Raw genomic sequence first — 23,764 nt, forward strand, 5'->3', positions numbered from 1 at the left:
ACAGAATGTGATTTGTCTTTAAAGATACTATAAAACCTTAGCTGTACTAATGAAATCAATACATATATTAAAGTACTAGCCCCTAAAATACATCTTGTAGTTCCCACAAAGGTAAGGTTAGAGAAATGTGAATTTATAGGTTGCATAGATAAGTTACCAGCTGGGAAATGCAAGGAGCGCTGTTGAATCTGCAGTCTCATCTCCTACAATAATGTTTAATAGACTAAAACAGTTCTCATTGAGAACTTGATGTCTTACCCTCAGTTTACTTCCAAATATCTAATTGTCTTTACTTTCATTTCTGACCATTTGTCACCATAGCAACTTCTTTGGATCAAGTACTAACACTTAGAATACCTTCTAAATATGAAAGACTAGATCAACAGGCTTCAGATCCTGTTGTCAGGTGGAGACACATTTACCTTCAGAGTTTCCTGATACTGAACTACAGAACTCTTCATTTTATGTGGGGACCTCAAGTGATTCAACATAAACAGTCTGTGTGGAGGTCAGACACTTGCTTCCATCATTCTGGCTCTTGAAGTAGGTCACTGTTGACTGGCAGGACAAGTTTTGATCCTGCTGGTCATAAGAATTGATTTGGAGCCGTGCTGGGCTGCAGCTGGTGCCTGTCTTGAGTTTTTGGTCTTCACAGTCCCAAGAATGGCAGATATCCATTACAACGTATACCCAGATAACTGGTCAGTTAAAGGTAGATGCTAGCAGAAGACAGCAACAATGTTGAAATCAGCTATCTTTTCTTCTAATTATGGAGACAATAGACAATTGGCCCTGGAGACGCTTGAGTTCATAGTTGCAACAGCTGACTGCCCAGCAGGTCACAGCCTAATCTTCCCAGTCAGTGGTAAGTGACTTCAAGGTAACTTTTCCAGCCAAAATATCTCCATATCAGGGACTCTAAGGTCACTTAGACTCTAACATTACTAACATTCAGACATCTCATGAATTAACAGATTAGAGATTTTCCAGAGATTCTATGAGAGTTTACCTGGAGGCAGTGAAGGTATGAGAAGAGATTATCTGTTCCCGTGTATTACGTTTGTTACAAATACATCAGAGTCTGTGAGAAGGTATGGTGTTGAACCAACTACAGACACAGTGAATATATCGTCATGGCAGCCTGAAGCTACCCATGAACCTGCTGGAGCTGAGATAGATGGGTAAAACCATACCAGAAGAGTGTTTCTTGTGTCATGTGCAACTCAGCAGTTCACCTAGTGGAAAGGTGTAGGTTGTACATTTCATAAATTGTGTGTGTGCTCAAGGTCATTGGACACATGCCAGGCTGAAAATTGATGGCTCTTTTTGTGGGTGAAGGAGTTGCTCATCATTCGTGATGGAGGAATGAAGCCCTACCTTTGTGTATTTAACAGAGTGGAACCTACAGTCCATCAATGTTCTCTACTCATTGAAAGTCAGTTTGCTCAGTTACCAGTCAACAAGTTTGCATCTGTGCCTTCTCAGGTATACTCTGAGCTATGGGTGACAAATGTTCTCTTGCAGAACAGGATATTGACTGGTCTGTGTCGTTCTACCTTCCGGGACCTTGCAGGTCACTGGTTCCAACCTCTTGTCTTGCAGACAACTACTTTGTCCCTTTAGTGAACTTACTGAGTTCCATCTTACAACCAGTTAAAAGTTGGTCTGAGGTCTATTTTCCATTCTGTTTACATCAGAAGATGATTTCAGAACCCAATTGTTCTCACGACTGGAAATCCTCTCTTGAGTTTCCAAGCCAGCTTGTTCATGGAGGGATTGTACCACTGGTTCTTTGGCTTGTTTATTTATTTTGTTTTAATAATTGTTCTTCCTGTTCTGGTGTTTATCCCCGTGTATTTTTAGAAACCAGTCATACCCTCTTTATTTTATTATGATAATTGAGTGGTCCTTGGGGAGTGGCTTAATTTAAGAAATGAAGAAAGAGAAACAGTGAAGATGTTTGAGCATTTGTGGTTGAGGAGTTTGTTTTCTAGGAGGGATTTATTTATGTTTACTTTTCAGATTGCTGTCTCTTACACAGAAATTGTCAAATTGTTGTCCTAAACTGTACTGCAGCTATTAACAGTCTCATATGCATGTAAAGATCTAATTCTTCTGGCTGATGCAAAGCTTATGGCTTAACTGTCACATTAAAGCAGTTAAAACTGCGTTTCTTCTGAAAGGAGAAGGACGCTTGGGCAAATGACTGCATGTTCCTCCTCCTTATTGTCAGGTATCTTGGTCCCTTCATTCTTTTGGAATGTTGTTCTGCACTTTGCAGTACACAGTGAATACTACTGCTTGACTGGATTAGGTCTCACCAGTAGTCACTGCCACTAATTGGCAGATTTTAAGATTTTGAGTTTTCTTAGAGGGAACCTAGAATGGGAAATAACTCATGTTGTGCAGTAAAAGAATCTGTTCCATATTTTCCTTCATGTATATTTAACACAATCTGTAATTTACAAAAACAGATTGAATTAGTTTGCCTGTGGAAGCTCATATCTAAGATAACTTCAAGAAGGCAGGTAGTCCCTTGTTGCATGTGACTGATGGCTTTGTTGAGGCTGCAGCTTGGAGACAAATAGCAGTACTGACTGTATACGTTGCTGAACCGTATTGTAGAGAAAAATTAAAAATAAGCAATGAGGTAGTTGCCCTCACAGACCTGAAAATGGTATTCAAAATAGCTGCAATTACTTATTTTACCGTAATAAATCTTCACAGGCAAGTAGTCCTTACCTGCTCAGCTCATAGAGTAGTTTGAAATTAGGGAATGAAGAAGGCACTGTATGGAGCCAGGCTGTTTGGGTCCTGTGTTCAACAGGCAAACGTGCTTCCATGATGCGCTGAATATGATAGGTTTGTCCTGATCGTGTGCATAGGTTCAGATTTAGCTGTCTTCTCCTATCCATAAGGTCTGAGATCCTCCTGAGGCTTGTCAGCACAAAATTAAACCCTTTTAACAAGTGACCACAAACTGAGGATTTAGTTAAAATACATGATGATTAAAATATTTCACCATTGTTTGTTCTGACCCCACTTCTGTCAATTTAAACAGTAGCTTGTGTGCTTAGACTAACATTCATTTAGAAGAAAATAAAAGTGAAAAATACTTAAGTTAACAACTATACTACAAAAAAATTAGATTGTTAATTAAGTAAGACTTGTAATTTCTCAGCAAAGAAAGCCCTCTTTCTGACAAATAAACCTTCCTTATAAGTCTTTGATTGTAGGTAATAAAAATGTTGCTTAATTAATGCCACTTATGTGCATGTGTTGTTTTCTTTCAAGTCACTGGATTTTGCAGAATTGGTTGAACTACAAAGTTGAATCAGGTTGTTCTCCTGCCATGTTAATTTAGATAGTCAGCCATGTTCTGGATCATAATTTGTAATCCTGGACAGTTCAGAGGTGGAGTGTAATGGTGGGAGTATTTTTAGATTTCATGTAGAAGTTTGTAGATTATTAGGCATTGCAGTCAATTAATTCATTGTTTGAGACCTCAGGTTTTAAACTGGTTCAGGTCATAAGTGAAGATAAGTTTGGAATTTAATAATCTGTGGAGAGAATTAGCTGCAGTTCTTAGAGAACACAAGCAGCATAACAAAATGAGCAATTTTTGAAAAATCTTAGATAGTTGGAGGGATGGAATTGAAAGTCAAGACTGGATGTCCAGACAGGTCCCTTGAATACTGCATGCTCTCAACTTGCAAAGCCAGAGGGCAGGTGTATCTGCTTTTTGAAGAACTTATCTTTTGTTGAAGAACCTGGTATTCAGTTGCTACAAAGAATGAACGATGCAATAGCAAAGGCTTGAATGATACAATAGCAAAGGCTTGTGAAGCCCAGAGCATTTTTTAAACAAGAAGTTCAGATTTTGCTTGTAATAAATGAAGTGCATTCAACATCAGGCAACTATAACTTAGCTTCAGTCAAAATCTAAATTCCTTTTCTCTCCAAAAGCCTGGGAAGCGTAGAAGAGCTTTGACTATAAGGTTAGAAACAGAGTCACTTAGGTTGGAAGAGACCTTAGGATGTCCAACCTTTTGCTCAGAGCAGTGTCAATGTTGAATTCATGATTGCTGGTTAACCTCTGCTGCTAGGTACCTGCTTCTCTCGGGTTTTACTTACACAGAACGTCTGTTTACAGAGTCTTCCACTGCACCAGAAGTGAAGCCAAGACTTGAAGTATGTTTGCATGATAAAGGCTACATTTGGCACTAGCTACTGCCTCCCTTGATCTCCTATGGTAGCACAAAGGATCTCATTAAGTTACACAGTCCAGAAATAACAAAGGCACAAGAGCAGTGGTTGCAAACTGTTTCCTAAATGAAGATGAGAGATACGCTGCTTCTGGTATACAGAAGTGATCAGAAATCTTGGAATTTTCAGCACTTGGGTATGTGTGTGTGGGGAAGTGCTGCTGATGCCGTGTCTTACTGCAGTTCGGTCAGTACAACGTCTTACCTGTCTCTGGTTCGGATGCAAGCCAGGGCGATGTGAAGGTGCAGGCAAGAACAGGTGGGCTGCAGGGTCAGCCCAGAGAGGCATGCAGCTGAGGGCTGCCAGCATCGCTAACCGATCCACAACTGCAGAGGTCTCGCTTTCACTTCAGATGTCCTTTGGCTGTTGCTGGACAGGTCAGGTATCGGACTGTAATCCTCTCCTGCCACATGTGAGAGGTGTGGGGAGAAAGAAATTACTGCCAGTGCTTTTCTCCAGGTCCTCTTAAGGGGATAAAAGGAACGACTTTGTATGCCATCAGTACCGTGGGAGGGAAGGTCTGTGTTTCAGGATTTGGGTGCAGCAGTAGGACTGTGTACGGAGTTTGGGCTCAGAATGTCAAGGACAGCTGTCAGCTGGGACTGAGGGACACCGGCAGGCGATGCTGGGAAGTTTCTGTCAGGTGCTTCTGTCATCTACTTGGGTCTAGTTACTTCTGGTCTTTCTTACTGGACTTGTCATAGACGTAAAAACATAGCTGTGGATAGCCTAACACATCCTATTGTATTTCCTCATCTGTCACATACTGACATTAACATTGCAAACTTCTAAACCCAAGCAATGTTCAGAAGTCCCCTGGTGGTTACATATTGAAATTGATTCGATGTGTAAAGGAACTGAACTGAAGCACACCCTCCCTAGGGCACTTACCTTCAGGGGTGTGTGAGTTGTTTCCATGTTTGTATTGATTGTAGGAGTGGTACCTGGATGCGGTGTCTCAGTCTGAGAAAACTCAAGGTGGGATTTTTTCTTAACACACTCAACTTTTGATTCTGCTTTGAAAGGCTGCTGAAACAAGTAGTACAGCTGCATTTTTTCTAATTGGTGAAGTCGAGGTCATGCCTTTTTAATGAGTCTGTTTTGTTTCATTTTTAAGTAACAAATTTGTTCACTGGCACTTGAGGGGAAGTTTGCACTTGTGTAGAGCGTGGTGCAGTGTCACCTGGTAGCATTGCCTTCACCAAACACCTTTCATGCAGAGGCCTCCAAAGATGTTCTCAGCATTGAGCTGTGTTTTGTCTCTTACATTGAGCTGTGTTAAGTCTGTTAGGATATATCTGTTTAACTGATAGACTCATGAAATGAAGTGACTTGCCTATGGCAGTGCAAGAAGGCAGTGGGAGAGTTAGAAGTAAAACTCAAAAGGCTTGTCTCCCATTTTCCTTTCTCATATTTACATTGTACTGCCAGCTTTCAGTTTATCAAGAATTAATAAATAATAACCTATGATTGAAAAGGGCTGACACTGTTTCTGTTATGAGATGTTTCTCTGTCTTCAGCGTTGTGCAGAACTCAGCAGAGTTACACCTTTTGAGTTTTACTTAAGTGGCGTTACTCAATATTTGATGGTGAAATAGAAACACGTAATTCACAACTGCAGGCGGCCTGTCAGCTGCTTTGGGATGTTTGTCAGCTGCAAGGGAGGGTGAGATGGCAAGACTTCTTTATGCTTTGAAAACTGAAAATTTTCAACAACTTTTTCATTTTGTTTCTTGCTACATTTCACGTTGTACACACAGATGACATGATAATCCTTCAGCTGGTCCTAAATTACATTTTAAAATAGAGATCAGTTAATTATAGCAATCTGAGTATTTTTATTCGGTTATAGAGTGAATTTCTCCTGACACTTGGTTCTCCTGAATTTCAGATAGACTAGTGGATGTGTTCTTAATTATTCATGTGACAGCAAGAAGTAAATCAAATAAAAATTACGGACAACCCTACCCAAGACTGCTTTGGATGAGACCAGATAGGCACAGCTTAGCATCTATGGCTCTTCTGTTTCGGGAGTGCTAGAGGGAGCTCTAACCCCTTGATCAAAGGAACAGGCTATGAATGGTGCATCTGATCGTTTGGTCTGTGGTAGGAAACATTGAATTCTCTTAATGTTTAATTTTGTTTTGTATCAGAGGTTGCGTATTTTTTTTCCAGGCATGATCCCATATTGTTCTTCTTAGATGAGAAGATGCAAATAGTGTGGTTTTGAGTATACTAATACTAGACTTGATACAGGCTATTGTGAGCTGACTGAAAATAAAGGAAACAAGTGAGAGGTATTGCAGAGGTGTTTATTATTAAATAGCATGCAATGTTAAAGTCTAATATTCCCTTCCTTTCACAAAGGAGGACAATTTTCGCATTAGAAGACCTACTGATATTTAAAAGAGAACATATTTGAAACTGTTGTAAGGAGAAGCTACTTTACTCAGCATGTAATTTGTTCTTAGATGTTTAGCCAATTATAGTAGAAGTTAAAGAAAGGGTTGCTGTTTTTTAGATAGATTTACAATGGGATGCATCAGTGCATGAGGATTGAAGAATTTTCTCACGTTGTATGCTCCACACTGATAACATTCTCGATATGACAGGAAAGTAACTCTCAGAAGTGGGATGAAAAGAAGAAAGGAAAACTTACCCTGTATTTACAGAAAGGGAAATGCAGGTAGATTGATGCTATTTTCACTGTTTATTAGTCTCATTAAAAGGAATAGTACAATCATACCTTTTAGTGAAAGAATATTACGTGGAAAATGCAGTATGTTGAAGGACCTGTTCTGCCACAATTTACTGGGGTTTTTATGTTGCTTATATTTAAACAATTCCAGTTTGAGTCTACCATAGGGAGTAGAACACTGGAAGGGTCCCTCCTTCTTTTAGTTGGAGGGTTTTTTTCTGGAAGATTACTGGTGGCTAAGCACTGAGTCAGGGAGGAATCCCTATTGTGATAGTCTGTGACTTGGGCTTCTGAATTGTGCAGTTTGAGTATCAGCTGATAGGGACAAAGTCTGCTTAGCTGTGAAACTGAATATGCCTTCCTGAAGTGCTGTTACGGTCAGAGCTGATCACTTGTTGTGAAGGGTGCAAGTTCTTGCCTTCTGTCATATATCTTATCAACTTATCACTTATCACTTATCAGCATCACTTATCAACAGTGTTTGGCCTAACCCAACCTAATGAAATTTCTGAAGATACAGAGTTCATTAGAGAATGTCCTTAGCTTGTATTTTTGGAGTCTGTTGCTCAGGTCATGAATCTCTTGCCAGATGCCAGTGGAAAGAATGGATGAACACAATCTTTAAGTCATAGAAAAATTTAAGTTAGAATGGGACTTCTGGAGATCTGCAATCCAGCTGCCTGTTCAAACAAGGATTACTTCCACAACCAGCTCATTTTGCTCGGAACTTTGTCCAATTGTATTTTGAAAATCTCCCTCTTAGTGACCTGGATTTTGCTTGCTACAGCTTGTGCCTGTTGTCCCTCTTCCTGTTGTGATGCTTTTCTGAGAAGACTATGCCTCACTTTCCTCTGTAACATCCCTTTAGGTAGTGGAAGGCTAGTGGAGAGCCCCCAGTCTTCTCCAGGCCAAATGCATACAGCTCCCCTAGCAATCCTAGTGGTCCTCCGTGGGAATCAGCCCAGTTTGCCACCAAGGTAGTATTTGACTGCCAGGTTAGAACAGCTCTTCTCGAGAAGACAGTGCTCATTAGTGAGTGAGACTTACGGGATAATCTTCTAGAGGTTAAAGGAGGCTACAAGGCAAAATCTGTCAAGATTTTGGCTGCAGCCCACTGACCAGCTTTGACCTGACACTGTGCAGGAGTATTTAATAAACTTTCCCTCTCACAGCTGCCTCTGTGGTATCCGCTAACAGCAGTAGTATTGGTATCAGCCAGTGTGAGCTGCTGAGTTGTCCTCTTCTAGATCTAGTTGTACTGGTGGAAAAGAATACCACTCAGCCTTCATCTGGCTGCTGCAGGTTGCTGCCCTCCAGGATCTGTCAGCAAAACTGCAAACCCGCTTTCAGTTAAGATGAGGTGTTTTAGCGTAGACAGTTTAAATAGCAGGTCTTTGCTAACAAGCTTATTTTGACTGAAACAGGTTAGGGAGTGCTCGTGTAGCCAACTCTGCCAGCAGATCTAAGGAGTACATTTGCAGTGGGAGCAAAGCATGTACGTGATTCTTGCAGTTCTTCAGAATGGTGCTGCATTTTTGCTTGTTGCGTCTCTCCAGTACACCTGGAAATATGTTGTACTCCTGCAGCTGGGAAATGGTGTATGATCTCCAGCATGTGGCTTCATGACCTCCAGTTCTGAGTTGATTGCTTTGCCTTTGCCAGGTAGTTTGGTGTGCTTGTGCCTTCTTTGATGTTGGTGGCAAAATGCATCTCCAAGGAGGAAACACATGGAAAATAATACTGGGTAAACTATCTTGGAGGGCTTGTGTTTCTTGATGAAAAAACTTTACATATATAGAATCACAGTGTTTTGAAAATCACAGTAGTTTATTGAAAGCAGATAACAAGTCTTTTGGGTCATTCTTCCCTTCTACTTAGGTGTTGTTCCCTGTAATATAGTTTTCACTGTTCAGCCATGTTTTGGATCACTCAAGTCCACCTACCTGTTCCTGGGTGCTTTTCTCTCTGAATTAAGGGAGTACTTGGAGCAAAAAGAAAATCAACAATAACACCTGTAAAGAGTAACTTCAGTCACGCAGTAGATCATGCTTGGGTGTTTTAAAAACAGAAGCAACTGTTCCAGAAAACTATGAAACTGCTGCTTAGAGCATACCTTGTGCCTTTGCCTGCTATAAATGAGCCCTTTGCTGCTATTGGCCATTACCCGATGACTTTAGTAGGCTGGTTCTCCAAGTGATAATGTGCATATTCCTTCTCCATTAACAGTAATAACATGTAATGGTCCCAGCAGTTCAACTCTGGTTCTGGTAGCCATACCAAGGAAGAAAGCATATCCTTTGGTGACTTCCACTGGAAGTGATTTATTGTTACTGGAGGATCTGCTCGGAAATTTGTGTATGATCACTTTACAGCTAATAAAAGGTGTGCTCTGAAATCTGGCTCTTTAAGAGTGATGGCGTCTGCCCTCCCCCCCATATGTCTAGAGAGGCATTTGGTCAGGGATCGTAGTTTGGGAAAGTAACATATGCCAGTGCTGTGCTGATGCAAGCAGATTTCTCATCACTGCTTGTTATTTGCAAAGACAACTTGGAGATAAGGGAGGAGGAGGAGAGGGACTCCCAGTTCACATCCACTGCTGGCATCAGAGAAATTTTATTTTGGAGGCTTTTGCCGATACTTAAAATCTAGATGGGAGACCTATATCAAAGGAAAGTTTACAGTAAGAGCTACAAGATTCCAGACAATTAAACTTTATTAGTCTGTCTGAAACATTAAGTATTAGCTTAAAAGAATAGTTTTTTAATCTCCTCTCCCTGTTGCTGTTTACTGTGTAGCAGTGTGGGAGGGGAGCATCTTCTCCAGCAAAGGTATTACTGCTGCTCTTTGTGTAGCTGCTGTGCAGGTGCCCATGGCTCAGCTCTGGCTCCCCAGTCCCTGGTGAGACTCCGCACATTACTTCTCTGGTGTCTGCAGCTTTCTGTGTCCCTAAACCAAACCAGCCTTCTCCCTTTCTTCTGTGTCTGAGGTAATATCCTTAGCCACTTGCCCTCCAGGCTGTCACCATAGTATAGGTACTTAGAATGGTACCTCTGAAAACTATTGGCCCTCCAGGGTTTCAGAAAGTGCAGCAGGTTGGGCTGCTGTGTCCGGCATAATTCCACTGATCTTTCATCTAGATGTATCCTTTCTTATCAAAGTTTTTCTGCAGGTGATTAGAAGCCAAATGTGGACAAGCAGCTAAAAGCCCCAGACAGTCAAAATTCCAGGAGACTGTTAATTTCAGATTGAGAGTGTGTTTTGAATTTTCTCTTGAAAATAAATAGTAAAGATGCTGTGGTTTCTTTCATGGTGCTTTCTTTTTGACTCTCAGATGTGATTGATGATCATCTGCTTCTGGGTTACATTCGTTTTTCAGAATGTTTCAGTGAGCTTTCCAGCGTGGAAACTAATTCAGTACTGAGCGAGTAAGTCCATATATGTGCTAAACCCATGGTTAACCTCACAGAGGCTGTTATGTGAGATGGAGGCGGACAGAAATGGGTAGATTCTAAACTGAGCTTTTAAAATAAAAGTAAATGGAGTGAGTTGTTTAATGACCTAGCATTGTAGCCTTGCTGTCAAGTCAAACACTGGAAAAACAGGTTCATCCTGCAAATGAGAAAAATGAGGAGCTGACTACCCTACTCATGTGTTTCAGGTGCTAGGCTCAGGAGATCCTGCTCTTCATGATGAAACACCCCCTTGCCACCCCCAGTTCTCAAAGCAAAGGATATCTTTAATAGGAAGCTGCCAGTAACGAGCTGCAAAGGACTTATTTCCTCTTTACTTAGCCTTGGCAGTCTGGGAATCCGTTCTGCAGCATTTGGTAATTACAAGCCTAAAAAAGAGGAAGCACAGCCATAGAAATTGAACCTGTATCCTTTTAATTATGCTGCTGCTGCCTTTAGGCCATGCAGACAACACCCTTTCAATAGGAATCTGAAATAACTAGCTCTGCCCTTTAGCATGGAGGCCTGGCATACATTCTCAGCTCCGTTTCACCATTTTTGTTAACATTGCTGCATTGGAGTGGTATTGAGTGGTTGATACTGCATCATGGACTGTAGCAGTTTCATGGCCACACAAGTAGCTTTGGAAAAGCGAACCGTGCTGAGGTTCTTTGGCTAAGAGCAGCTTTACAGGCATCAGACCGAGTCATCTTGTTGCCACATTGGTACTTTCTTAATCCCTCTACTTTTCCCACACAGCTTCTAACATGTTCCAAAATTCCTGAGCTTTGTGCTGCTGCTGAAACTAGTTTCATGTCTGGATTCACTGTTGTGTTTATTCTTAGTGTGATTAATCTTGAAGAATATTCAAGATACGGAGACAAATGTGGCTTTGCTTTCATTGTGAAGTTCCCATCTTGCCCCTACTCTGGACATACACCTCCATGGTTCCTTTCTTTGTCATCCCATTGCTTGTTTTTTTCCCCCAGTGTCTTTTATCTTGTGAGTAAAGTTTGAACAGTACGCAGAAAGTTAACTGCCTGGAGTCTTTTAAATATAAGTAACACGCACCCAGTAATAAGCTGTCGGTTGTTTTTTTGCTGCCTGCAAAGAAACATAAACACAGCGCTCATTTCTGGCAGGTTTTTACTGTCAGAGTTTCTCCTATTATATTTATCTTACAATTTGCCAGGGGGTGAAGTTATTAAGTTTTAGCAGCAGCCATCGATCAAGTTCACAAGTTAACACGATAAAGGCTCTGTGCCGCTCCGATCCGGGAAAATGATGATCCTCACTCGGTAATTAACTAAATGAGAAAGTTAAATCTTACTTGAGAGCTGGGAGAGATGAAAGAGAGGTGTTTGTCAGTTTCTCAGTGGAAATTAGAAGCAGTTTTCTGCAATTCCCTAAGCTGCTGCTCTGTCATATTTTACATAAGCACTGGGAAAACGTCTTGTAATTAGTGCTGTCATGAAGGATTTTTTTTGCTGAAGGATGTTGGAATAATTCATTAGATTATCAAGAAAGGCTTGTGTCCTGAAATGATTAGCACAGTGAAATTTAAACCATTAACGATAACAAGTTTAGAGCTTGCTGCAGTGCAGAGGCACCCGGGGTATGTCTGTGCCTATTTCAATCATTTCTTATAATTAAACATTATGTCCTCTTTTTTCCTCCCCTTCACTAAGACCCATCCAAAATTCCTGTTAAGGTGGCTCTGTCTAGATCAGTGACTCAACTACAACTGGTGGCACAAGCAGTTGGAGGTGAAATGCTGTTGTTGCAGATAAGCAGTAGGAGACGTCTCTCTGTGTAAGAGCCTGAAGTCCCAGTGAGTCAGTGAAGGAGGAAAGAAGCTCAGTATGACCTGCTGGTGCTGCAAGATTGAAGGGAAGTCCCTTCCTTTTGTCTAGAGAAAAACTGAGAAATTTGCAGTGGTGGTCTAAGCTCTAAGTCTTTTCGGAGCTTCAGCATGAAGATGTCTTGAAGGTTCAGAAGGTCCCAAACCTTGCTGGGATCATTTAAGCCATTCTCAGTATTCTGGGAGACAGGTTCTCTTTTCCTTTGACTTCAAGAGATGTCTTCTTACCATAAGAAACATACAACCTGAATTCATCCACCCTGTAGGAAGTGCCTTAACAAAGTCCTCTGCAATGATTAGAGGACATGGTGGTTTTTTTAAAAAGTATGTAGAAGCTGTGACCACTCACATGGTTGGGGAAACACTATACCTGTGCTAGAATCAGAAAACTGTGCTTGTGTTTGTTTTTTCTGTGCTTTATGAGGCTCCTTGGTCCCCTGTACTGAACAAAAACAAAAGTAGCCTTTGTTGTTATATATAGGTTACAGCTCTTATATACCATGGCTGTTTTGTTTTACATGCAGAGCAGTAGATTTATCCAGGCTTTATTTATCTGCGTTGAAATATTGCGCCTTCCTATAGTTGCAAGCCATTATTTAGATTAAAGTCCTTTCATATATTAGTCCTCTTCTACTTCACTGGGCATACAAATGTGCTTTGTGTTAAATGTAGCCATTTGGAGAAATGGTCTTGTAATTATGGTCTGCAGTGGAGCATAGTACGTAGATCCCTGAGCTAGTACCAACCTGAGGCACTCAATCCCCTGGGTTTCCTGGCACAGCTTACTCGCTCAGGCACGCTGTTGTAGGAGAACACCTCTACTGTTCCTGCAGATGAGTAGTTGTGCCTAGAGCCAGCTGGGGCACCTCTCAGCCCTTGCTTACAGGGAGTTGTCAAAAGGGAGTCAGAAAAGCTTTATCTGTGCTGAGTTAGTAGTTTGCTCTGTTATACCCAAACTTCCTCCCAGGTGATGGGCTACCAGTGCTTATTCTTCTTTGCCATTTTTGGAGGTGAAACTTATAAAAAGCATGACTGTATACAGTGAATTTGGATGGATATTTATCCTAGCACTGTGGATGGCGTGTGGGACAGTTTTTTTCTTTTACAGGTGAGGCCTGGTTGTTGTACGAGGAGAGGGAAGAGGCTGTAGATGGTGGTGTGCCCTAGGAAATAGTTGCTTTTACTGTTCTGAGGTGGTTTGTCGTGAACTTGAGGCAGTTGATCAGAATGGTTGAGTCATCAGGGTTTCTCAGGAAGCCAAATCAATTCTCTTACTGATAGTAACTGCCCTCCCCCCAGTGCTTTAATAATACAGATGCTTAATGTTGTTGTTTTGGTGTTGCTTTTTTTTAATAAGAGGTCTTTTTCACTGAACTTCCAGTGGATTTTCAGGAATCTTCAGATTGAAATTCTGGAATTGTATTCTAAACTGCATAGCTGCAGGTGTTCTGGCAGAGGCATGTGAGTATGTATAGTGATTTGGGAGCCCTGTGAGTTTGCCTGTCTCTACTCTGCAGAACTGATGGGTTTGTGGCTTGCCCTGTCCTCCTGGTCCCCTGCTTATGTAGACCACAGGACCTGCTGGGCACACCATAGCTACCTCTGGGCTTGTCCTCACTCCTTTTGGTGGGAAGATAGAGCAGACAAGGGTGCATACCAGGTCTCAAGTTGACATTGTCAGAATGCAGCTAAAGTAATGCGTGAACCTGAGAAATAGTGTTCCCCTGCCTGCTAATCTGGACATAAACACTGTAACATGTATAGTGCTTTTCTTAGCAGAACCACTATATAAACCTGGAGTTTGACTTCTGGAGCTCTTAGAAGTGTTGGTCAATGGACTCTGTAATTTACTTACAATTCCCACCCAAGAGGCCTGTATTCACTTGGGATCCAGGCAGAATGGGTTGTTTTATCCCATCTAAGCCATCTATCTGTAGGCACATAAGCTGTAACTTGATTTTGCAGATGTTGCAACTTCTGTTTGATACCCCAAACCGATGTTTTAGAGGTAATGGGGAGCTGAAGGCTGCTGGGAGAAGGGTGCTCAGGAATCATGGAAAAGCCAGAACGTGGTACCACCCCATGAAAGGATTGCCCCTTTTGTGGTCTTTGCACATCAGCTGTCTGCCCCACTCCAGCTCAGCACGAGTCAGATTTCACGGTCTCTCAAATTAAAAGGCAGAGGTATAGGTTTTCAAAAAATGCTTTGTAGAGACAGCCTGTTGTGAGATGCACAGCAAAGAAAATGAGAAATGAAATGAGTTCAAGCTTGTAGAATACAGCATCTCTCTGCTGTCTTAATCCAGCATTTTTACAGGGGTGTCTGTTTTGTAGGCAGCTTAACTGCAGCAAAAATGACCGGAATCCCTTAAGACCGATGTTCAGTGCAGTCCATTCGTAATAATTTTTTGCCAGGCTGTTGCCTGCTGTGGATGTTGCTAGGAAAAGTCCAGCCATTCACACATAGGACTTCATGCCCACAGTCTCTTTAGAGATTTCTGTATCTAAAAAGTTGGCCCGAGAGAGTATTTCTTTTCGGCTGCCCAGCACTGGTTCTGTGACCCCCTTGCAGTCAGTGCTGTCAATGTGATGACTAGTGAAAGTGTAGCTCAGCCATAGCCCTTGTCTTGCATGATCTTACTGACCACAGAAATTCGCAGGGAGGAGTGGGGATAAAAGTAAAGTTGAAAACACTGAGCTGCCGAAATGAGCACCGAAGGTGTGATCTCCATGTTCTGATGAACTCTCAAAAGTCAAACCATAATTCAGAAATAGAAGAAAGTGCTTGTTAAAAATCACAGCTAATTACTGGCTTTTTTCTACCAGAGTAAAGTCTGTGCAGCTCTGCTGGAAATGCTGAAAAGAATATTTAGGTGGATTTTCTCTAGAAAATGAAATGTACATAGTGACTAGTTGGGTAGATTTTAAAATCATGAGATTTTTGGGGTTCCAAATTCAGGATTGCTGTCAGGGTTGGAGGAGTATTGAAGTACAGGAATTATTTACTCCTGAGAAATTCCTGCATTCCAAACCCAGTTTTGGTAACTAGATTTTGTGGTCTCTAAATAACCCACTCTTTTGGCACTTGCTGAAAAAAGTCTTTTGTGGTTTTCCTTTTCCTGTAAAATCAGTTAATTCATGCATTTCTTTTAGATAATTCGATATCTTTGCAGAGAGATTTAGGTACTACTTCACCCCTTACCCCTTAAAGTTAATAAAGTCTCCTGGTGAGGTTGATGCCTGGAATTATCATCATAGAACGTAAATATAGCATCCCTCCATCAATGTTCTATATATTCTGATATCTGTAATTTGGTTTGAATGATTTTATAAGTTTTAGAAAACCTCTAAATGTATTTTGTAAATAAAAAGGATGTAATAATTATTGAATGTTATTATGCTACTGTCTGGTGTTAAACCATTGGAATGAAAGAGAGACAATGACGTGTTATCAGCATTTAATAGAAACTGTTTGACCAGTATAGGAAAAAATAATTTCCCACAGAGTTAATTTTACTTGGACTAAGGATATCCTTGCAATGCAAAATGTGCACTTTTCTTCCTGTTAAATCATTTAGAAAACAGAAATTTTATCTTGCTATCAAGTAGTAAATTGAAATGTCAATGTTTTGCTTTTCCTTGAAACTTTTCTTTGAGCTGAGTCTTTCTGACAAGATATTAACAGTGCTCAGAAAGTTGAAAATCTTTTCTGTGAAAGAAGTATGTACCAAATATCAGGGTGTGTTTTAGCTGGCTTTGCTCTCAAGGTATGATTTTATACTCAGAAGAAGTACTATCAATTTTTTTCTCATCCATTTCATGCATTCCCTATGAATTTTAACAGCAGTCCATTCTTTAGCAATAAAACCAGAATACAAATGCTGTTTTCTATCGGTGCATGGAAGTAACTGGTAACTGTAGACTAGGAATACAAATGAATTTTACTGTGTGCACAATGTAAATAAAATTGTGTTTGTTAAATTGCCACTCAAGGTTTCCCATTGAACCAGAGTCCTTTGTGTGCAGCTTTGGCATGAGCCAGTGCATTGTCCTGCAGGGGTTACAGCTCGCGGTGCCAGTGCTCCAATTGACAGCACCAAATGCGATATGTGGTCTCAGCCAACTTTACGTATCAGAGTGCTTTTTTCCTTCTATTTTCTTCCCCCTAAAAAAATTGTACAACCACTTCAGCTTCTTTTCACATGTGTGATCTGGGATGTTTTTCTCCTTCCTGTTTACAGACAAAACTTGCCAATGGCACTTCCAGTATGATTGTGCCCAAGCAAAGGAAACTGTCTGCAAGCTATGAGAAGGAGAAGGAACTCTGCGTCAAGTATTTTGAACAGTGGTCTGAGTCTGACCAGGTGGAGTTTGTGGAGCACCTCATCTCCCAGATGTGTCACTACCAGCACGGACATATAAACTCATACCTCAAACCTATGTTACAGCGGGACTTCATCACTGCACTGCCAGGTATTTCTGCAGGCAGAAGGAGCTTGCCTCTCCATCTTGTCTTTCAGAAAACTATTCCACTCTGGCCTGCCCTGCTGGAGAGGTCTCTTCTTAGGGTCAGTTTGCAAAAACAGCTAATAGCTTTTGAATGGAATGCTCTATACTGGTGTGAAACGTGGCAATGTTTTACTTTGTATTCCTACCGTCTCTCAAGGCATGATCTACTACCATCATGGTTTGGCTAGGAGTAAGTGATAGCTCCTATATGTATTGTAAGTCTAGTCATTGCAAGCCACAGGGCAGGTAGTTGTACCCATAATGACTCATAAATAACGAAAGTTTTTAAAATTAAAATTACTACTCTTTCTGGTTGCTCAGCTGAGGTTTTGCCTTTTTTTTTTTTTCCTTTTTTTTTTTTTTGGTGTCTGTCTTTCCTAGTAAAATACCTTCCTGAAGTCATTGCTTTGATTATGTGTTTATTGCTAATATGAGAGAATGGAGGACGTAAGATGAAAGGATGGAAAAAGGATGGAAATTTCTTTTTTTTGCACCTCTGTAGTGCTTTCCATTGAAAATATTATCCCAGCTGTTCTCAGTTGTGGCACTGGGTGTATCTCACCGAATGCACACATAGTGTACGTGCAGTTTTATATTGGCCCTGTCTTATAGATGAGAAGACTGAGACAGTGGGAGATAACATATATACAGTAGTAGAGTTTCAGAACCAGACAGAAATTCCTGGTTCTTTGGTCTTTTTTTCAAACCATTAAATTATACCACTGTAGATAGATAGACAAATAACTAATAGATTAGCATTCCCATGGCATAGGTCCTTAGTTTGAGATGGACCTGAGCAAGAAGTACTACAGGTGTGGTATTCAAACAGCTAGTTGAAGAGAGGACTTTCTTGCCAAAAGCGTATTCTGTGAGTACCTTCGGAGAACTGCTGAATTTGTTCAATCAGTCATTTGATCATTCTTCAGAAAGGATTTCTCAACATGAAATTTAAGTTTCTAGGATTAAAAGACAGTAAAAAGCATGTTTAATAGTGAATTTTGCGAAGCATAAAGGCACTGCAGGAGTTTTGCTATGAAGTTAAATACATAGACTTACTGGATTTTTAAGGTCATAATCAAATGGCTGTTGTGGCATTAAAAAAAAATCTTAGTTATGCTAAGTACCTGCTTTATGTTAGTTTTTAGTAGTCCAATGACAATAATCTTGTGTACTTAGAGCAGCATTATAACTTGTGGAGCTGTTCTGTTTCAGAAAAACAGAGAGGGTATTTTGAAAGTGCACTGGTTCCCCCACTTTTAAAGTGGAAGTATGCGTATAGTTGCATACACAATTTTTCCAGGTCTTTCTCCACAAAATTCCATCAAAGCAAGCAAGCCCACCTTGTCTGCACTTCCTTAATTTCATCCTACAAGCCTTTTTCTGAAAATTTTGGTCAAATGTTATAATATTTGCAGAGCCATTCAAAGTTTCCTAGCCATACCTTATTTGTTAGTGGTCTTTTCACACTTAGCCAGGAAGCAGCTAATTTTACTGTCTCAGAATGCAGAACAGATAGGAATCGGGCAGCTAATACGTGAGTATTTGAATAGTTGTGGGAACTGTGTGCTTAAATAATGTATGTGCATCAATTTGCATATTTGCAAAGTGTTAATGTCCTAGTGAATATAGCTCTAGAGGAGAAAATTAATGGCAAGGAATTAGACTGGTGCAGACTCTGCAGTCTGTGCAGGATGTCCTGAGTATAGGTAGGTTTCTAATGAGTGGAATGGGAAACGGGAAGGTAAGGAACTGCCTAGGAAAGAGTGATCAACCTAAAATTTTAAATTGTCACATAAATAAAAACCCCTAAACTCGTTGAGTGTTTTTTTAGCTTTCTGAAATTCTCAAGTGTTCAGTATTCTGATTTCACTTTTATTCTTTCATTCTTTCATGCTCTTCCCCCTTGAGTGAATAAAACAATAAAGCTACTTCAAAATCATGAGGCATCTTATCTCTGTCCTCCTAGCACTGTCCCCAAGAATGGCCAGAATTAAAGGTAGTTTTAAATTATGAGCATGTTTTACTAATGTAGACTAAAATTGGCTCAGATTATTTTCCCAGTACTTTGAACAGAATTGAGGTTGTTTGAAAAATACAGCTTAACTGTGTACTTAATGAACTTTGTTCTGTTTCTGAAAAATAAGGTCTCTGCTTAGCATTTCCAAGCTGTTTAACATTTTTTATGAGGAAAGTCATTTTTATAAGGGTTTCATGTGTGAAATAACTGCAGCATTCTTGTTGGTATGGAGGACTGAAGGGCTAATCTTGTTTCACACGGATTTAGCAAAAACTTTTGTGAGCAGAGATTTCTCTTCTTCAAGGAAGTGATGCTTTGTTAGGTATAAGTACAAGTTAGGTATAAGTTGTGGTGTTCCTAAGAAACAAAATAATAAAGTTGAGTTTGCAGCCAGGCCAGAATAGCTCTAGCCATCCACTTATTGTAAGTGTGAGGACAAGAGGCCAAAACATTAGTATTCCTTCTTTGCGAAGAGTCTAGGATCAATATCAAAGGATAACTTACGGTCATGGAAGTAGTTACAACACCTCATTGCAGCAAGATCTAAAGTGCAATTACTGATGAATCACAAAGGGCAGGTGAGTCAGAGGCAGACTTGTGGGTGAAGATTACTGTGCCCAGTTTATGCAGTGTACCCCTGCTTCTGAAAGCCAGTGATTTTTCCCTGTATAAAATAATTTATTGCTGTGATGCTGCTGACATAAAGCCACCAGTATGGGTAATACACAGGCAGGCATTTGTAAATGTCCTGGTGGGTCTGCAGATGTCTGTGGGCTTATTGGAAGCAACACAGATAAAGAAAGCAAATACGCTATTTCCACCCAGTAGAGAGAGCTTAGGGCTGCAGGTGTCAGGGTGGGGAAGCAGGGGGGATATGATGGCCATTTCTGCCCTACCAAATCGTGGAATTCCTGCAAATTCCAGCTCACTTTCACTAAAACATAGTATCTCCTTTTCCATGAATTGCTGTATAGTCAATCTAAATTTACAAACACTTTTTTTTTTTAAAGAAGTTTATATAGTGGCTGTATATATCTTTTCAGATTAAATACGTAATAAAGGCTGTTGATGCTTTTATTTTGCAGGTTGACATCTAATTTTGCATCTATAAAGATAAGAAATGTCAGACCTCTTTCTGCACTCTCTGGTTGTGCATGGTATCATTCACATGCTTTTTCCGTGTATGAATGGAAGCATAAAACGCTGGGCAGAATGTCTCACCTAAAGTGTATTATAAATTTAGGATGTTTGAAAGGACTGAGAAGAGGCATGCTGAATTTTCTCATTTTTATGCATTGGGAGATAATTTTGACATCTTTTGGTTAACGAAAACAAAGGTTGGACCTTTAATGTCTCATGAACTCTAATCAGAATCAGCTGACTGCACCCAATTTGGGTTTGCAGAAGTTCAGACATGTGACTATAAAAATGCACTGGCTGCTTTTTCTTTCGCTGTCACAAGCCAGGCCTGGTCTTGAGGCTGCTGTTTTAAAAGCAAGAAAAGACGTATTTAACTCTGTCCCAGATGTGAACCAGAGGGAAAATGCATGTAATGCCAATCTGCCATGCTTCCTTTTTGGTTGGTCTGAATGTTATGCTTGAGGGGTGATGGGGTCTAAACCACAACTCTCACAAAGCCTGTGAAATGTGACCTGTGAAGTGAGATAATCTCTTGATGGTGCATCTCACTCGTGAATTAAACAGCCTCCAAGAGAAGTTGTATTTATGAAACATCTTATTTAAAAGGTATCTTATTTTTCTGAAGTCTTGCTGGTGATTTGAGTGGGTAAGGGTGCATTTTTACTGAATACGTCCATCCAGTTAACATAGTGTAACCTTCCCCGGCCCCCAGCTACACAGACGTTAGATCAGGCTGCTTGGTGCTAACCAGGCAGTTGCGTTACATTTTGCTCCAGCCATGTTGAAATAGCCAGTTCTGGTATTCACACTGAAAGATATTTGCAAATTACGCCATTTTGGTGCATATTTTCCCTCCACCCACTAAAAAAAAACGAAACTAGCAAACCTGCTTCGCTTTCTCCTCACACAGCCTCTCCTTCCCTCTCGACTTCCTTGTGCATCTGCATATCTTTCCCTCCCCCATGTCTAAAGGTACCACTACCCTTCAGGGCACACATTGGGAATATATATTTTTTTCTTCATTACGTTTAAAAGCTACTGCTTTAGCAAAAACAGCTTTTGAGCCGTTGGAACATGAGAACAGCTGTAGCAGTGAGATGAGAAATGGTCCTAATATAGAGAGATTTTGGGGGCTGCGTTGCTGAGTTGGAAATGCCATCCATAGAATATCCCCCTAGTGCTAAAACCCATCGAAATAGATTGGAATGACTTCTTGGATTCTTTATTATTTTTAATGACTTGTTGTGTTATATCCAAAGGAGGTTGGAGAACACTGTTCACTCCTGAACTTAGCTGCAAATGCTCTTCTGTGCATTTGGTCCAGCTCTGCATGCAGAAGAGGAGATAGAAAGATAGGGTATCTTTGTACTAGCAAGGGGAGTTGTTTTAAACTGTGTCTCCCCCCCCCAAAAAAAATCTTTTTTTTTTTTTCTTCTCCCCCAGCTCGGGGATTGGATCACATTGCTGAGAACATTCTGTCATACCTGGATGCCAAATCGTTGTGTGCTGCTGAGCTGGTGTGCAAGGAGTGGTACCGGGTGACGTCGGATGGTATGCTGTGGAAGAAGCTCATCGAGAGAATGGTCAGGACAGACTCCCTGTGGAAGGGGTTGTCAGAGAGGAGAGGATGGTGAGGAAACTGCATCTTCACCTCTTTTGACCCCATTCAGGACAGTAGGTGCTGAGTGTTTCAAACCATCAAATGTGGGTTATTTAGCTACCTGAAACATCATGTTGGTTCCCAGCCTGACAGTTGCTTAAATCAAAATTTGGGTGTTGAGGAGTTAGGGCATCATCTGGCTGTGCAGGCAGTGTGGGGGCTTTTTCCTCACCTTCTTCATCTGATCATGCTCTTTTCCCACTGTGACAAGTGAGATATACAGACTGAGATTTTTATGCCCAGCTGTCATTCGGTTCAAATTAAGAAGCTATGTACACCCCAGGGGAACACTAAACTGGTCAGCAGTTCAGAACAGAAGAGCTTTTTTAGGGGTGGCAGTGGGGCAGCATGTGCTATGAATTAGTTGTTTCCTGATAGGTCTGTTTGTTTTCCTCAGCAGATTTTCACTATTAGATATCTGTTTAATTTTCAAACTGGAAGCTGAGGGTAGGTACCATGGAGAATAGGGGACTTTGGAAATGCAGATAGATTAGTTAATAATCATCTGGAATAGCCTTACTACAATGTGGGTCTCACTCAAGTTTGAAGCTGCTCTGTTAACATTTCATTAGAACTTTCCCTCTCAGGGGTACGTCCTTTAATACATAATTTTCTTTTCCATGGGTGTCCCTAGGATGTTGGCAGAAAGGAAGCTGGGTATGAATATTTCATAAACAAGATAAAAGTGACAGCTCAGGCATTTTGGTTGCTATTAAAAAGAAAAAGATACAGAGTTGCAAACAAAGACTCCTGTTTTATGGTTAATTTTGTTATACAGTTTGTCTCAGGAAGTAAAGGCAAGTAAATCAGGATTATGAAACATCCTTTAAAAACAGATACTATTTTGGTCTGCTTCCAATAGTGTAATGTTTAGAAAGAGTATAAAATAAACACAAGCATGGCATTAGTAACTTTTGTATTCCTTTTGGTGCCTTGTTCTCTCCAGGACTTGTATTTTTGCTCTGTATTGTTGAGGTCACAGTCTGAAGGGGACCTTGAGAGGTTATTTAGTCCCTCCTGTTTCCCAGAGGCAGAGCCAGGTTTCTCTTTAGTCATTTCAGACGTTTCTCTAACTTTTTTACTGATGGAGATTCCCGAGGCCTTGCCTGCACAAGGAATTCCACTGTTTCACAAACTTCAGTGTTAGAAAGATTTTCCTAAAATCTAGGCTGTCTTCCTAACTGTAGTTCAGCCTGTTATATTTAGCCTGCACAGACACACAGGACAGTTTCTCATTCTCCTTTTTGCAGTGATCTTTTCCATGTTGGAAGATGATTATGTTTCCTATGTTTTGTAATGTAACCAACCAGAATCCTGTGTTGTCTTGTCCTCTTGTTATTCTTGGTTTCTCTGTTTAGACCCTCCTCAATTACTCTACTCCATTCTTGGAGGCTGATGTGATCAGCTGGGTGTCTTGCTTCTGCCGAGGCATTATCAGAGTTTGGTGGTGTGGGAAGTGTTGCTTTGCATGCTGTATGGAGGGCATTCCATTTTATGCTTTCCAGAGAACATGTGCTCTTTTCTTTAGCAGTTGTATGTAATACTGTTATAAAATTAATTACCCTTTCTGTGGAAGTTCTGCTTTGCCATTATTCCTCATCTTGCATGCTTGTGTTGTTACTCAGTGATGAACTTGGCACTTGTCCTTACTGAATTAGATTCTATTTATTGTTTGGTATTTCTCCATTTTGTCAGGAGTGTTATGAGTTTAATCCTGTCCTCCAAAGTTCTTGCAGCTTCTCTAAGCTTTAGTATCACCAGCCAGGTAATAAATGCACTCCCTGTTCCATTCTTTGTCATTAATGAAAATGCTCAGTAATGATACATCTAGGACAGACTCCATGCAAGATCCCAATTGCCATCCTGTTAGAGAGTGCACCATCAGTAAATGTGTTTTCCAGCCATGTGTGTCCACCTGTGAGCTCTTCCAAGATCATACTTCTCTTGCTAAGTCATGAGAATAGCCCTTGAGAAGTGAGGTTAGTTTGACTGGATTGACCAGTGTTGTCTGTTGTTGTCACCTTGTCATCTTCTAGGCACTCATCTGATTGACTGCGTGCTCTAGAACTGCTGAGCTGTCAAAGTTGAGTTGGATGGTCCACCATTTCCTTGACAGACTTTCTTCCCTTCCTTTAAATGCAAGAGCTACATTTGTCTCTTTCCT

At 40.7% G+C, this 23,764-nt stretch overlaps 1 protein-coding gene across 6 annotated transcripts in view; it reads left to right on the top strand.

Moving 5' to 3' along the window:
* BTRC (beta-transducin repeat containing E3 ubiquitin protein ligase) overlaps positions 1-23,764 on the top strand; it is a 116,816-nt gene that overhangs the window by 75,832 nt on the left and 17,220 nt on the right. For all 6 annotated transcript variants that reach the window (XM_040606005.1, XM_040606007.1, XM_040606009.1 and 3 more), the window contains 2 exons: positions 16,516-16,747; positions 21,384-21,570. In XM_040606005.1, coding sequence (XP_040461939.1) covers positions 16,516-16,747; positions 21,384-21,570 — 419 coding nt within the window. The remainder of the gene's footprint in view (positions 1-16,515; positions 16,748-21,383; positions 21,571-23,764) is intronic.

Source organism: Falco naumanni, chromosome 9 (assembly GCF_017639655.2).
Source record: "Falco naumanni isolate bFalNau1 chromosome 9, bFalNau1.pat, whole genome shotgun sequence".
In the NCBI taxonomy this organism is placed as follows: Eukaryota; Metazoa; Chordata; class Aves; order Falconiformes; family Falconidae; genus Falco; species Falco naumanni.